The 17,253-nt window shown below is 45.2% G+C and overlaps 1 protein-coding gene across 1 annotated transcript; it reads left to right on the top strand.

Annotated features, from left to right (window-relative positions):
- Nucleotides 1-1,089: 1,089 nt before the first annotated feature.
- On the top strand, nt 1,090-16,733 carry LOC122946441 (LIM domain transcription factor LMO4-A). The gene is made up of 5 exons (XM_044306079.1): nt 1,090-1,232; nt 5,569-5,815; nt 13,007-13,103; nt 13,290-13,460; nt 14,784-16,733. The coding sequence occupies exons 2-5, from the start codon at nt 5,577-5,579 to the stop codon at nt 14,790-14,792; spliced, it is 516 nt and encodes a 171-aa protein (XP_044162014.1). The 5' UTR covers nt 1,090-1,232; nt 5,569-5,576; the 3' UTR covers nt 14,793-16,733.
- Nucleotides 16,734-17,253: the final 520 nt, after the last annotated feature.

Consider the following 17,253-nt stretch of genomic DNA (forward strand, 5'->3'; position numbering starts at 1 on the left):
AGAAATGGGTCTAGATACGCAGAAGCAGGAGAAATGGGTCTAGATATGCAGAGAATATTCCTAGGGACGGTCACGATGCAGAACGATCCGGATTACGCCGACCCGCAGCGACCGCCATTGTCTTGCACGTGAGTCAATATCGTCCTGGGCATTGTGCGAAGGGAGCTTGTCGTTGGCACAATGGAGCTGTCGCCGGACCCGCGATTTATGGGGACGTCCGCAGACTCCGCTTCAGGGAGCACTATTAAATAATAATGGTCATTGTATGAATGTCACATGGCGAAGGGCAAAGATGGCGGATCAAAGACTGTGGTCCGTGCCCGTGCTATCAGGTTACCTGCTGGTTAAAGTGACCCCTGTCTTAAGAGATCAACCAATCACAGCGCAGTTCTCCTTTGGCAGAGCAGACTAGGAAATGAAAGCTGTGCTGTGATTGGTTGCTATGGGCAACAGAGGCCGTCTCGCGATTAGTCAGAGTCATAAATCTTAAAGGAGCCCCCATTTGGCAGTCGATGTCCTCCATTACTCGGGTCCTCCAGAGTGACGATATCACTGCTTTAATGGAATCGGCGCCTTATAATGGCTGCAATGGATTCCTAACGACCCCCCTTTTACTCATTAATTGCCCCAAAATTCGTCCGCCTCGCCCCAAAATGAGCTCCATGGAGTAAATGATTACACATGTTACTAATTGTGGTATTACTTTTCCCCAGGAGACAAAACAGAATTGGAATAGAATGCGAATGATGCATAAATACTGACACTGGTCACATTGGGATTTCAGTATGAGTAAATGATTAGTGTGCGGTCCTCTAATCATGGAAAATGTAAGACAATCATCTTCTCCAATTGTTGACAGTGTAGGGCGTTCCAATTTTTGTGAAACTACGACTCCCAGCATACGATCAAGTCACCAGGGAGTTATTTTAGGATTCCTTTATCAGGTATGAGGGGCGCATTGCAGCAGGTGGCCTCAGGGGGGCAGCAGTGAGACCTCCCCTATTTAAATGGCCATTTATCTTTCTGACAGCTGGAACGCCCCCTGGTGGTTGATTGGCACCGGTAGGAGGCCCCCGGGTGACGTCACATGCGTGGTTATATAAGCAGGCGCCGGCGGGCAGCTGCAGTCAGTGGTCGCTCGGCTCTTGGGATCTGTATGTTCTGGAGAGAGATCTGCGAACCCCGAGATCTAGTGGATCTGTACTGAGCGGAGACAGGGCAGCAGCGGGCAGGTAGGTGGGCAGAGCAGTGGCATTGGCGGGACCGCGGGTGAACTTCTGAGCGTTCATTCACTTTCTGTGCCACCAGCTCCCATCTAAAGACCGGGACGTGTCATATACCAGTCTGTGGTGGTATATTATATTACAGAGCATGGTGGTACAGCTGTAATACACTGTACTGTAATATACCAGTCTGTGGTGGTATATTATATTACAGTGCGGGGTGATGCAGCTGTAATATACTGTACTGTAATATACTAGTCTGTGGTGTTATATTATATTACAGTGCGGGGTGGTGCAGCTGTAATATACTGTACTGTAATATACTAGTCTGTGGTGGTATATTATATTACAGTGCGGGGTGGTGCAGCTGTAATATACTGTACTGTAATACACTGTACTGTAATATACTAGTCTGTGGTGGTATATTATATTACAGAGCGGGGTGGTACAGCTGTAATACCCTGTACTGTAATATACTGTACTGTAATACACCAGAGTGTAGTCTTATATTACAGTGCGGGGTGGTACAGCTGTAATACCCTGTACTGTAATATACTGTACTGTAATATACCAGACTGTGGTGGTATATTATATTACAGTGCGAGGTGGTACAGCTGTAATACACTGTACTGTAATACCCTGTACTGTAATATACCAGTCTGTGGTGGTATATTATATTACAGTGCGGGGTGGTACAGCTGTAATATACTGTACTGTAATATACTGTACTGTAATATACTAGTCTGTGGTGTTATATTATATTACAGTGCGGGGTGGTACAGCTGTAATACCCTGTACTGTAATATACTGTACTGTAATACACTGTACTGTAATACACCAGAGTGTAGTCTTATATTACAGTGTGGGGTGGTACAGCTGTAATATACTGTAGTGTAATATACCAGTCTGTAGTGTTATATTATATTACAGTGCGGGGTGGTACAGCTGTAATATACTGTACTGTAATACACTGTACTGTAATACACTGTACTGTAATACAATAGCTATACTGGAGTGTAATAAGATGTTTATACTGTAATATACTGTAGTGTAATATACTGTAGTGTAATATACCAGAGTGTAATACACTGTACTGTAATATAGCTATACCAGAGTGTAATAAGATGTTTATACTGTAATACACTGGACCGTAGTATAGCGGAGTGTAATACACTGTACTGTAGTGTAATATACCAGAGTGTAATACACTGTACTGTAATATAATAACTATACTGGAGTGTAATAAGATGTTTATACTGTAATACACTGGACCGTAGTATTGCGGAGTGTAGTACACTGCACCGTAATATCGCAGTCTATACTGTAAACTAGTTTATACCAGAGTGTAATACACTGTACTGTAATATACCAGAGTGTAATAAGATGTGTATACTGTAATAGTAAATACTGTATACTGCCCCATAGTTTAGATAAGACTGTACTGTAATATACCAGAGTGTAATAAGATGTGTATACTGTATACTGCCCCATAGTTTAGATAAGACTGTACTGTAATATACCAGAGTGTAATAAGATGTGTATACTGTATACTGCCCCATAGTTTAGATAAGACTGTGCTGTGACTGTAATACGGATATAACGCACTAGCAGTCATGGACTGGTGCTGTCCTATAGGATAACAGGCTGAGTAGTAATGTCATTGTATCCGGCTGTACCGTAACTGCAGTGATATAATATACTGTCATCTAATAGCAGATCTAGAAAACAATGTTTTTCTGCAGTCCCATGTAAAACCACAAATCTTACTACACGTTATGGCAAGTCAGCTCTGCTACATCTGCGCTAGGCTGGCACTGATATGCCATTTCACGGTTTCCCAGTGTTATTGAGTCTGATGAGCAGTGTTGTCCGGATATTCTGCAGTAAAGGAATCTGGACCACTGAGCTGACGCTCTAATACTCATGTACCCGGCCTGGGGGGGCGTCCACATCCCACTTGGCTTTCATTAGGAGCTGTTTCAGCCTTTTCAGAGCCAGAGCCCTGGAGATAATGGGGGGGATTGTTCCGCATCCCAATAGGGTTTAACCCCTGCATCACCAGCAGCCTTCTCATTCCCAGTCTGTTCCAAAACATGGATGGCAATAAGACTCTTTCCGTTCACCGACAGCAAGCGGAGACCTGGAAAAACACAAGGCAATGTCCTTTAGGAAGTAGAAGAACTTTGTTTCATTGTACAGTCAGAGCCCCCCTTTAACTCCTGGGTAACTGCAGGTGGAGCAGCCTTTAGTGCTGCATTCAGTTTGAAGACTGTGTCTTCTAGGCCCGTCCTTAGTTTTTGGGTTCTCGGTTTCCGGGAAAGCTGGGTGATGCCTGCAGAGTGGCATTTACAGCTATATCAGTGTTATCACTCAGCTTTCCCAGACTCCTGAACAGATATCTGGATCTGTGCCCGATGTCTCTGTTAGTAGATGGTTGGCCTTTCAGTACTCTGGGAAAGCTGGGTGCACCTCGCCGCCGAGACAGAACTGGGAAATGGCTGAATAGAATTTCAGAGGACTCTATGGGGTTCGTTGGGGGTCTCGGGTGGACAGCTATGAAGGGGTTTAAGCGCGAGGGTCTGGGGCACTTGGGGCAACTTGTGAATGGGTCGTGTGGCAATCCCAGATTATGACGGCAGGTGACATGTTGGCGCCTCGCCCGTCCTTGTAAATCTCACTTAATCTTCCCATTTTAGGGGTCTCTCTAGTGTCCCCCGGGGAGGAGGAGCCGGGATTTCCAGGGTAATTAGCAGCGGATTTGATAACATAATGTAATCATAAGAAATGAACGGCACGAGGCGCGCCAACGCACAGGAGGGAAGTGCCAGCTATGCCCACATCCTGAAGAACAAATTAGTGCTTGACACTCAGGTCCCATTCACACGACGGTATGTACGGATCCGCACCCGTTCTGCAATTTTGCGGAAGGTCTGCGGATCCATTCATTTCTATGGGCCACAGTGTGCTGTCCGCATCCGTTATTCCGTACCGCGGCTCCGCAAAAATAAACTTCAATGTCCTATACTTGTCCGCAGAAAACGTTCCGTGGACCCATATAAGTATATGGATCCTCAAAAAAACGGAACATATTAACAACTCTATTTAGTTTTTTTTTGCGGAAGAACGGTTCTGCTTTTTTGCGGATCCGCAGAGCAGTACGGTTGTATGAATGGGCCTTTAAAGGGTAACTCCACCTTAAATAAATCCCGCATTGCTTTGTAAGCTCACCATCACCTGCATGGTGACACTGACCTGCCGCCCAGGCCCCTGTGTCACTGTAATTAGGGGTCTGTCGAGGGTAAAGTGAAGCAGAATCCCCCTTTAAATGTGACCGTTCACTCATACACTTATACAGTGGATCTCCTGTAGTTAGTGGTGACACCCAGTGGCCCTGCAGGGAAATGCAGGCGCTTCATTACTGTATCTTTAAAATTGCCTAAACCCGTTGCCTGATCTGTTCCTGGGAAAGCTGAATGACAACCCGTATATAGCCACTGTCACGCTTCCCGCATTGGTTGTCACCCAGCTTTCCCAGACTCCTGAACATCACCAAGGCCTAGTTATAATGTTACATTTCCTAGCGAGACACATTTTCCGTTCTGGGAAAGCTGAGTGACCACCTCCATCCCTAATGTGGCGCTGCTTTTCAAAGGGTTAATCGCGCATCATGTGGATTCCTTTGCAGGTTCTTGGCAGCTCGAGGGTTAAAGGATTCTGAAAAGGGATTCCTCTAGGGATTTTACTGGTTATAGTCGGGTGATGCCTGCCGTAGGGCCCTCGCCCGCCTGCCGTTTTATAATGCTTTTCCGGTGACTGTCCCTTTAATTGGACGACCCACTTCTCTGCCGTGTAATACGGTACAGAGCGCAGATAAGTTGCTCCTCCTGGCAGACGCTGCATTATTATAACGCTGCCTAATTCTTTGCAGCCCCCGGCAATCGCGGCGCTGGGGAGCAGCGGTGGGCCCCGTTACAGTGTAATAGACAGGGTAGAGTCCGGACTGGTTTCTTAGTGCTGTGGAGTCTACGGGGTTAACGTCCAATATAACCAGATGCATTATCGGCTTGTAATAAGGCAGGGAGCGTCCTGGCCGGCCTAGGGGTCTAATACTTATGCACAAGGGGGGCATGCTACAGGAAAGGCATGCGGACGTGGCGGCCAGCAGTGAAAGGGTGCAGGCAGTAGGAGTTGCGGGGTGATTAGCTGCGCTCTCGGGGGACGGCTGTGTAATAAGCTATTTTCTGGTGCTTGAGCAAAGTGCTTCTTTCAATCACTTAGGTCTCTGCAGCTGCCAGCGCCAGCCGTGCACATCCTCACCCCCGCGTCTCCTCCATTTCTCTTGCAGGACCAGGGATGGTGAATAACCGGACGTCCGAAGCTACCACCACGGCGGTCAGCAGCAACAGCTCCCCCCCCAAGGCCTGCGCAGGCTGCGGGGGCAAGATCGCGGACCGCTTCCTCCTGTACTCCATGGAGCGGTACTGGCACACCCGCTGCCTCAAGTGTTCCTGCTGCCAGGCTCAGCTGGGGGAGATTGGCACCTCGTGTTACACCAAGAGCGGCATGATCCTGTGCCGGAACGACTACATCCGGTGAGTGTGCATCTGGCTCTGCTAGGTCCGCAGCGGGCGCTGGTGATAATGCCGCCATGTTCCTAATGGGAGATCCAGGCTAGCCATGGCAGTGAGTGATTACTCAGAAAGCTGAGTGATGGCCGCCATTACAGCTCGTACAAGCATAGTCACCCAGCTTTCCCAGGGTCCTGAATAATCACTCTGTTGTAATACATCCTCCACTCCTAACCGTCCAGTTGGTAGTCATGGAAAGCTGTGTTTTTACAAATACAGCTGCCATTACTGCTCACACAGGCATGGTCACCCAGCTTTCCTAGAGTCCTAAGGGATCACTGTACCTACCTCTATTGTAATACATCCTCCGCCCCTAACCTTCCATTCGGGAGTCTTGGAAAGCTGGGTTATTACCAATATGGCTGCCATTATAGCTCACACTAGCATAGTTACCCAGATTTCCTAAATAATCTGTTGTAATACATCTTCCACTCGTAACCTTTCGTGCAGGAGTCTAGGAAAGCTGGGTTGTTGTAAATGGTCACTCTGCTCACACAGGCATGGTCACCCACCTTTCCTAGAGTCCTGAATGATCACGGTACCTAATAACTCTGTTGTAATACATCCTCCACTCCTAACTTTCCATTCGGGACTCGTGGAAAGCGGAGTTATTACCAATATGGCCGCCATTACTGATCCCACATGATGTGTCACACAGCTTTCTGGCATTCCTGAATGACAAGTATACAAAGATTTCGGCTAAACCGCCATTCAGGGGTCTTGGAAAGCAAGGGACCGACCAACATGGCCACCGTTACTGCTTCCATGTAGGATTTCACCCAGCTTTCCAAGGCCCCTGAATCATCGACATAATCCCCCCTGCCGATCACCAAATCAGAAACTATCCTTCCATCTGGGAAAGCTGGGTGTCCAAAAATATGTTCCCTGTGAAGTTTGTCAGCCTTCCTAAGGCTAAAGAACCAGGCTTACCTTCCAGTCAGTAATGTGGAAAAGTGGCCATATTAAGTTGTCTGTTACTGGGAAAGCTGGGTGACCACACAGCTGAATAGACTGGAGGGAGGGGTAGGCAGAGGGTCCTGCCTTGTGTGGGTGAAAATGTCATTAGGGCGTATTTCCCTCCGCCGCACCCGTCCACACGGTGCCCCTCGCTCTGCATCCTTTATATACACCCTTCCCTCAAAAAGTTCTTGCCATCTGAGCAGCTGGTTTCTAGGACTATTTGCTTATGAGGGGAGCAGCTGGGAAGATAAGTTTGCCCACCCCCCTCCGTCCTCTATTTGGGGTCAGACTTGAGATATTTTGATCTGACTTGGGTCCTGTGACCGGGTATAAATAGGGATGAGCCTTTCCCTGGTTATATCCGATTTTGGGAAAGCTGGGTAAAGACCAATATGTCCACGCCCATAGAGTCTGAAATGTCAGAAGTAAAGCCCCTGCTTCAGATTACTGTACTTCTCAAGCAGATTTTCCATGTGGTGACCTGGGTGGGCAAGTATGTGCATAATCACCCAGCTTTTCCAGAAACAGATATTACTAAAAAGGTTTCAGCAGAACTTATGTTTTTTTTGGGGGGGGGCGTGTCCCTTTAAATCTCAAACCTGGGGGGGACACGTCCCTCGGCAGGGTGTAGTAATTTCACATACTCCGCCACGTGGTTACCTGTTGCGTAACCGCCAGACCCTGATATTAGCCTCCCGTTTGTGCGCCCCGCACCCGCTCTCGACTCTGTTCCATCAACACAAAGGGCCTTTGGATATTAATTCTGGAACGAGCCTTGTGACCCCCGAATCGCTCCCCCCGGCTCCCACTTGGCAGGTGAAGTTCCCTGTTGGCAATATTGAAACATATGGCATCAATTAAGCCCCTGTTATTTTCTATTAAGTTCAATTCCGCTCCTCACCGGGAGGGCTCACAAACCTCCGAAATTATCAGCTCCCCCCCTCCCCCACTGCTGAATGCATTAACACTTTTTGGCCCGGCCGACAATTTCATTCGCCCCCCTCCTCGCACGGAGTCTCTTATCTCCGTAAATGTTGTCACTTTTTTAGCCGAGGTGTTTGGGTGAAGAATACAAGGGGTTAAATGCCAATATGGCTGCGGGTTTGCCGGTATAATTAGCTGCCGTGGGGCACACAGGTTGGTATACTGCTATGTACACGCATATTCTCTGGTTTAAGACCATATGGGTGTGGCCTTAAAGGGGTGCTCCATTCTTTGGCAGCTTGCGTTTCCAAAGTCCATCATTTTTATACCCATCTTCTCTGGTTTAAGACCAAATTGGTGTGGCCTTAAAGGGGCGTTCCACCATTGGGAAGCTTGGGCATAAAAGTGAAGGATTTTATCATCTTATTATACATAGTTGGGTCAGTCAGACATGGCCCCCTCCGCAATGCGACACTCCCACCTTATTGCCTCCCTATAGATTCATTAAAAGATTGTTCACTTTCTTTTGAATAAAGTTTATTGACATGAGCGCATCATATGTTCAAGCCTTGTAAAAAAAAAATGTGGTGCATATAGCAACCAATCAGAGCTCAGGTTTCATTTCTTAAACTGCTCTGGCACAATGATAAGCTTGGCTCTGATTGGTTGCTATGGGCAGCCAAGCATTACTAGGAGAAAGTTTGTACGAATGAGGCCTAATCTTCAGTAGTAATTCAGTCCCTGAAAGAAGGGTTCAGCCCGTGACTACCAGTCCTCTCGGTGACCAGTTGCTAGGGAAGATAATAAAGAGCTAATTTCAATAAACTTTATTAAACCAGACAATAGATCACTATAAGGCCTCATTCATGCGGCAGTGGCGTGGACACAGTTTAGCGTAAGCCGCAAGTCATGGCGCAGCCCAAATTGGTGCTGTAGGTGGTCGGGATTGGCGGATGTAAAACGCACGCTAAAATGTGTCTGAATGAGGTCCAAGGCAGTGACTGGGATTTTGATCTGGTGTATTCTATGGCCCGGCACTGTCCCCGTCTCGTCCTCCCCTCACATCCATGTGCAGCCCCCCCTCCTCCCCCTCGCCGCTTAAATTACTGTTTAAATTAAGATCGAAAATTCATTACGCGGAGCCTTTTATTAGATAGGACGGCACTTTGGCGGCTGCTCTAGGACTGTGTCGAAGAGCCAGAGAACAGGATATTAAAGGCAAACTCGCATCAATTACACTGCCGAGATCTTCAAGGAGACGGAGGGAAAACATTTAATAAAAGGAGACGCTCATTTAATAGAAGACTTCCCTCCCCCCCCACCCCCCTCCCTCCTTATAGAACCGCAAAAGATTCTGTGTACATTTCATTCCGCTCTGTTTGCTGCAGAGGGATCCTATAGGACTGAAACCTGGCGCCATTTCCCCCCTATAATATCTTATATCCACTACAATCAAGGGCTTATATTCACTTGGGGGTTTTATCTGTTTCCGGGAAAGCTGGATTATAACCATTAAAGCTCTTACCAGGGTAGTCACTCAGCTTTCTCAGAATCCTGAATTTCCTATCTGTCCATTTAGGCACCAGATTGGGTCGGGGTGGGGGGGGGAGGTGGTAAATACCGTAACTTGAGAGGTTTTCCAATTCACGGGCCTGGGAAGATCGGTACTATACTATAGGCTGCCATATTGATGGTCATCAAGCTTTCCCAGATTCAGATAGTCCTGTTCTAACTGGTTGTTAAAAATTCTATTATAACATAATGTACAGTACTGTGCCATAATATAATATATTGCGATACAGTATAATCACACTATATATTACTTTGATATTGTTATATAACTGTAAATTATATGACCTTATAGTATATTATATTATATTGGTAGTTATAGACCTATATAATATAATATACTATAAGTTCATAATATACAGTTATATACCAATATAATATACTATAAGGTCATAATATACAGTTATATACCTATATATATTATAAGGTCATATAATATACAGTTATATACCAATATAATATACTATAGGCTCAGAATATACAGTTATATACCTATATAATATACTATAAGGTCATATAATATACAGTTATATAACAATATCAAAGTAATATGTAGTGTGATTATACTGTATAGCAATATATTATGGCACAGTACTGTACATCATGTTATAATAGAATTTGTAACAACCAGTTAGAACAGGACTATCTGAATCTGGGAAAGCTTGGTGACCATCAATATGGCCTATAGTGCAGTACCAATCTTCCCAGGCCCCCGAATTGGGAAAACCTCTCAAGTTACGCAATATATAGATCGTATTAGTGTTAACTTACACTACTGTATATTATTCCACTCTGTCATTACATTATATCGTATTACATTATGTATGCTGCACACGACATAACTACTGTTATATTACATTACGTTTCATATATTGCACATTACATTAGTATACAGTAGTGCAGTATGTGAAATGTAATACAATATAATGTAATATAACGTACAGTGGTATAATGTACTATAGTGTAATATATAACATTATATTGTATTACATTCCATCATATATAATTAGACATTATACTGTTATATTACACTAATAATAATAATTTCTATAGCGTCGTCATATTCCACAGCGCTTTACAAATTCGGAGGATTCTTGTGCAGAACAAAAGACATCACAACCTAACTGGCTAATATACAACGGAGACACCAGGCGTGAGGGCCCGGCTCACAGGACTGTATACTATGCCACTGTTACATTTTATTATTACATTCCATCATATTACTGCACAAATTACATTTTTATATTACATTACTGTATATTATACTACATTATATTGAATAAAATTCCAAATATTGCACATTACATTAGATGTACTGCTGTATATTTTATCATATACTGCATATGAGTTATAATACATTACTGCATATTATACTATTGTAATTGTCTTTTATTGCTTTAGCTTCCACATTATTTTATTACAGCACAGCACATTACATTATATTATATTATACCCAATATTTTGCTTAGTTTCACATTGGTCCTGCTAGGTACAGACACCAGGACTTGCTATTTTTGGGGTTGAGGTACAGTTAGCCCCTCTAATCCAGTTCGGATAAAATATACGCCGATTTAAAAGGGTCCTGACCTATATCTAAAGTTTTTCTGCGTCTTTTGATGTAATTACTGTGTTTTTGACCCGGTTCCCTCCCGCCGGTATATGTGGTTAATGTAAAGTTGTATACAGCTCTTGCCATTGCCTCTTCCTCACAGGCCGGGACGTTTATGGGCCCACCGGGACTCACTTTTCATAGTCTGAAGGTCTCTGCAATTAATTTGTATTTCTGCTGCAGGGCAGCGGGTGTGTGAGATTACACTGCAATCAGGCAGGATTAATCGATAAGCTCATCTAATCTACGAGCCGCTGGCTGTCAATAAGGGAGGCAAGCAGGGAAGCCTGCCCGTCCACATACATAACAAATGTGTCGGAGATGGACTACAAGTCTCAGCAGACCACCTCCGTATGGCCTCTACTGTCCTGTGCGCCTGCTTGCGACTTTAGCATAACCACAGCTCGCAGTTACTGGAAGTTGAGAACGCAACGCAGGCTGAGACTTGTAGTGCTGCCGTCTTATAGTTTGCTTATAGACAAAGCGACTATTTACCTCGCAAGATGACATAGTAAAATGAGCGGATACAGGAAGCTGGGCGCTGCTAGTTTGCGCAATATAATGTGTTCTGAGGATCCTCTGTTTACTGGAATAGAAGCTGCAGGACGGAAAAACAAAGCAGAATTTTGCATAAATGGTTTTTAGGTAAATGGCAGTGTGGTGCACGAAACCTCTTCTATGACATGGTGTACCTCAGCTTTATCTGGTAATGGAAGGTGTATCTGGATGTCCTTCAGGTCAATCTGGGTATGAAAGGTGTATCTGGATGTCCTTCAGGTCAATCTGGGTATAGAAGGTGTATCTGGATGTCCTTCAGGTCTATATGGGTATGGAAGGTGTATCTGGATGTCCTTAAGGTCTATATGGGTATGGAGGGTGTATCTGGATGTCTATCTGGGTATGGAAGGTGTATTTGGATGTCCATTAGGTCAATCTGGGTATGGAAGGTGTATCTGGATGTCCTTAAGGTCAATATGGGTATGGAGGGTGTATCTGAAGGTGTATTTGGATGTCCATTAGGTCAATCTGGGTATGGAGGGTGTATCTGGATGTCCATCAGGTCAATCTGGGTATGGAGGGTGTATCTGGATGTCCATCAGGTCAATCTGGGTATGGAAGGTGTATCTGGATGTCCTTCAGGTCAATCTGGGTATGGAAGGTGTATCTGGATGTCCTTCAGGTCAATCTGGGTATGGAAGGTGTATCTGGATGTCCTTCAGGTCTATCTGGGTATGGAAGGTGTATCTGGATGTCCATCGGGTCTATCTGGGTATGAAAGGTGTATCTGGATGTCCATCGGGTCTATCTGGGTATGGAAGGTGTATCCGGATGTCCATTAGGTCTATCTGGGTATGGAAGGTGTATCTGGATGTCCATTAGGTCTATCTGGGTATGGAAGGTGTATCTGAACGTCCATCGGGTCTATCTGGGTTTGGAAGATATTTCTGGATGTCCTTAGGTCCTTCTGGGTATGGAAGGTGTATCTGGATGCCCCTTAGGTCTATCTCTGTGTGTAAGGTGTATCTGGATGCTCCTCTGGTCTATCTCTGTGTGTGAAGTGTATCAGGATGCCCCATAGGTCTATTTGGGTATGTGAGATGTATCTCCATAAACCTCAGGTCCATCTGGTTACGTGTGTTCCTCAGGCCTATGAGGTATCTGGATGCTCCTCAGGTCTATCTGGGTAACGTGTATTTGCAGGAACTTCAGGTCTGTGTGGATATGTAAGGTGTATCTGGATGCTCCTCGGATCTATCTGGGTATCTAGGTTATATCTTGATGTCCTGTCAGGTCTGTCTGGGTATGTGGTGTATCTAGGTTGTATCTGGATACCTCGGCTTCTGACACTGCATTGGTATATACAGTATTATATACTCGTGATAGTGAGACCTCAGTCCAGTAATGGCTCCCGCCCTTGTAACATTAGTGTCTGCACATTCAGTAATTGCTTCTGCTTCTGTGCGATAAATTAAGATGGCTGCCAGACCGTGATGGATACGATGATCAATGTAGCGGGCGGTTTGATTGTCAGGTCCAGCGTGTAGAGCCATTTTTATTGTTCCTGTATGTACTGACCCTTGTAACTCTGACAGGTTATTTGGGAGCAGCGGGGCGTGCAGTGCGTGCGGACAGTCCATCCCGGCCAGCGAAATGGTGATGCGGGCACAAGGCAGCGTGTATCATCTTAAGGTAAGAAAGTCGCCACGTAAATCCAGCCTTATGCATGTCCGTCTGATTTAGTCTTCAAGGGGAATGCTTCCTATTCTGGTGCTCCTGAAGATGCATTAAGCTGTACTTTCCCTTTAAGAAGCACATACATGTATTGATTTATATCATGGGCCCCTACAACTTATAGTTGTCTCCATTTTCTTTCAGTGCTTCACATGTGCCACATGCAGAAACAGATTGGTACCAGGAGACAGGTTCCACTACGTCAACGGCACCATCTTCTGCGAACACGATCGGCCCTCCGGTCTTCTTAACGGACACTTAAATCCTCTTCAGAATAACCCCCTTCAGAGTAGCCCAATGCTACCTGACCAGAAAGTAAGTGCACGTTCTTGTCTTGAGACAGGCTTCTATATTATATATGTATTGATCTTTTTATATATTAAGCTAGTTTTATGCTCCGCACACATCCAAAGCTGCCTTCAGAATTCTACTGTTGGCTCCCAGGGTCACATCATAAGGGCTCATACACATGAACGTGTGCCGGCCGTTCCATGCATTGGGGGCCGCAACATCTGTGCTATTTCCACAGACTGATGCAGACCCATTCGACTTGAATGGGTCCGTGATCCGTCTGCACCGACATGAACTCCGTAGTGCCTCCGTGGGGTTCAGTGCCTCTGTTCCGCACCGCACCTCCCGGATTGCAGACCTATTCAAGTGAATGGGTCCGCATCCACGAGGCACAAACGGCCGGGGACCGTATATTGAGGACCCCCTGTCTGCGGACCTGTGTTCGTGTGCATGAACCCTAAAGTTGTACTCCGGTCACTTCCAGAGCACTTGTTAGAATTTTGCCATCAGCACTAGGATAGCATGACCTTGCTTTGGATCACACCTTGTACTCTATTCACTTCCAAAGAGTTCTCTTGCTGGCTCCCAGGTTACATCTTACCTTATACTCCTCCATTCACATCCAGAGCTCCATTTAGATTTCTGCTGGCAGGACTAGGACTGAATTACCTCACTTTAAATCACACCTTAATCTCTATTCACTTCCAAAGCTGTTTTTAGAGTTCACCTGATGGATCCCAGGGTCACATCCTATGTTATACTCCGTTTACATCCACAGCACCATTTAGAATTCTCACACCTTGTTCTCTATTTACTCACAAAGCTGCATTTAGAGCTGTACCAGGGTCACATCTTAATATAGTACTCTATTCACATCCAGAGCTCCATTTAGAATTCTTACGCCTTATACTCGGTTCACTTCCAAAACTGCCTTTAGTGTTCTCCTGTTAATTCCCAGGTCACATCGTAACCTACACTCCATTCACATCCAGAGCTCCATTCAGGATTCTGCTGTCAGGACTAGAACTGCATAGCCTCACTTTAAATCACACCTTATACTCTATTCACTTCCAAAGCTGCCTTCATGATTCTTCCCCTAGCTCCTGAGCTTTTTTTGACCCTCAGATTATACCATGTTTTACACTTCATTCCCACGTGGATTGCATGTCTTGCTCCAGTTACAGCCGAAGCTGCATAATTACGTCTGTTGGTTTTGTTTTCTGCAGTCTTGCATTGTGGGAGATGTAGGGCTTATGCCTTGTATGTTACATCTTCCAGAATGCCTCGCAGCAGATTGCTCTGTGTGACAGGATGTGAGCTGAGCGTTCTTGTCTCTTCTCCTTGCAGGTTTGTTAGTGACTAGAGCTTCGTATCCTCCGTGCCTTCTGTTAATATTTCCTTGGAGACACATTGTTGGCATATAGAAATCTCTATAGATATATAAATATATATATATTATATACGCCTCTTCAAGTTTCGCTTGTCTTCGTCCGGTGTTCACACACGCCCGGCTTCGTTCAAGGCGGCTGCGCCAAACCTGAGGAGGACTAAAAACTTGTAAATGACTTGTAAAAAGAGAATTATTTTGCGCAGTAACGGCCCCGAAGACGACTTTTTCTTCAACTTTTTGGACTTGGGTGAACGTTAAAGGCAGTTCTTCAATATGTATATAGGACCTGTAAATCCTTATGACATCACTGATGACATCACACACAAGACTGACCAATTGGAAAGCGGCTGGGAAGCCACCACGTTGAAAGTCGCTGAACTGTGCACTTCAAGGACACATCACTGGATGGGGTTTAATGAAGGGGGGTATTGGTGGGGAGTTGAGTTTGTGTGGTATTGCCCAAAGGAAGCTGTCAGCATGGGGTACCCAAAAAATGGTTGCTATTGTGGTCCCCATTCAACAATGTAGAGCCCAGGTCCTGGCACCTCCCTCCACAACCCCTTAAACTCTATTCACTTCAGTCTCAAGATATGTCTGCCTGACGGCTCTCCAAAAGAACCTCGGGGGTTGGCATTTAAGACTGTACCACCGTACTCACTGTATTGGGCAGAGCTATGTAGCGCTCCTTGGCAGGGTTGCTGAACCTTAAGGGCGCCCTCTTCAGGAGCTGTGCCCTCCGACATACACTCACTTGCCTTTGCTTCCTCACCCTGTACAGCACTGCGCACTCTGTTGGCACTCTAAATATTTTTGTACCCTCAAGTTTGTTTTATTTATGGTGTTTATGGAACTTTTTGTTGAATGCTGCACCGGGGAAAAGGTGCGTCCGGGAACTCCGGACAAATAAAAGAGCATAGATGGGATTCATCAGGCCTCGGTCTTTTATATGGGGTGGGGGATATTATGGTTATCTGTGTTAGAGTGGGGATCTCCTCCTTTAGTTTAGTCGCGCCAGGTTGAAACCCCCTCCCCCTTACAGGTTGGTTTAGCCCGATTTACTTCACGCCCCTGCTTAACTGATTACCAAGAGGGATTTTAAAAATAATAATATATATATATATTATTTTTATTTTTTTATTTTTTTTTCTCATCCTTTTGGATTTTGGGTTGACTCCCTAGAGTTGGAAGTATCGTATTTGTCAGCGTACGTCTAGTGATATATATTGCGGTTATATAAAATATTTTGGAGGACTGCAGATCCCTGTCTGACTCAATGCCCTGAACTATAACTCTGGCTGTCAGTCCTGTGGCCTTGCACTGAATGTACCGCAGCCTACCCTGTCTGTGCTAGATTTAAAAGGGGTCCTCTGGGTGGTTCTTTATAAATAAAGTTTATTGAAGCAGTCCCTGTCATGTGATACGTGCATTAATTTAATCCGTACAACCCGTCCACGACCACCTGTGCTCACAGCAGCTCCACCCCAGTAGCCATAGTTCCCAAAAAATCTCTTCACTTACGGCTCTTATGCTTTAGAAACCCGGAGAACCCCTTTAAAACCAGGTTCACACCTATCTGCTTTATAACCCCTGTGGTCTTTTTGAAATTTTCATTTCCACACTCTCTTAAAAAAAAAATTATAAAATATTATTATTATTTTTTTTATATCAGTATGGCAGTATCCCTATATTCTCTGCCGCCAGCAGATCCACCCCCGCCTACCGCCATTTCCCCAAGGTCTAATGTATATGCAAAGCTAAAGTATAAATAATTCACCGCACTTGGTGTCGTGCGTTTCAACAGGGAGATTCCACTTGTGTTTCGTGTCCTGGGGCAAGAAACCGTTTTGTAACGCAAGATTTTTGATCCTGATATTGAATAATAAAAAAATAATTGGTTTCCACTGTAACCATTGTCTGTTTAATTAAGTTATTCAAAAACTTGCTGGAGTTTTATATGATTATAATAGTTGGGAGGGGGGGGGGGGAGTAGGGTTGACCACACAGTATACACAAAATGAAGCCATGATGGCGACCATCCAGGTACACAATAGTGCTCTCCAGGCCTTTATCTGTAGACTGTAATACCCTGATGTTCCTGTAGGAGTGCTGTAGGAAAATGCAATCACTCACCCTGAGCGATCAGCTGATTTCAGGTTAAAATTCTCTCCAGCAAAGTGTCTGCCTGGGACACAAAGCCGTTGGCTCACGGGTACCATGGCCAGCTTGTCCTCCAGGCTACGCTGAGGGTTGTAGTTCTACAGAAGATAGAGAGAAGTGCAGTACGAACGTTTTTTTGTTTTTTTTCCCGTGTCCGCTCCGTTTTTTTTTTTGCGGATAGGATGCGGACCCATTAATTTCGATGGGTCCGCAAAAAATGCAGACAGCACACCGTGTGCTATCCGCATCGGTATGTCTGTTCTGTAGCCC

The sequence above is a fragment of the Bufo gargarizans genome, chromosome 9 (genome assembly GCF_014858855.1).
Source record: "Bufo gargarizans isolate SCDJY-AF-19 chromosome 9, ASM1485885v1, whole genome shotgun sequence".
NCBI classification, from domain to species: Eukaryota; Metazoa; Chordata; class Amphibia; order Anura; family Bufonidae; genus Bufo; species Bufo gargarizans.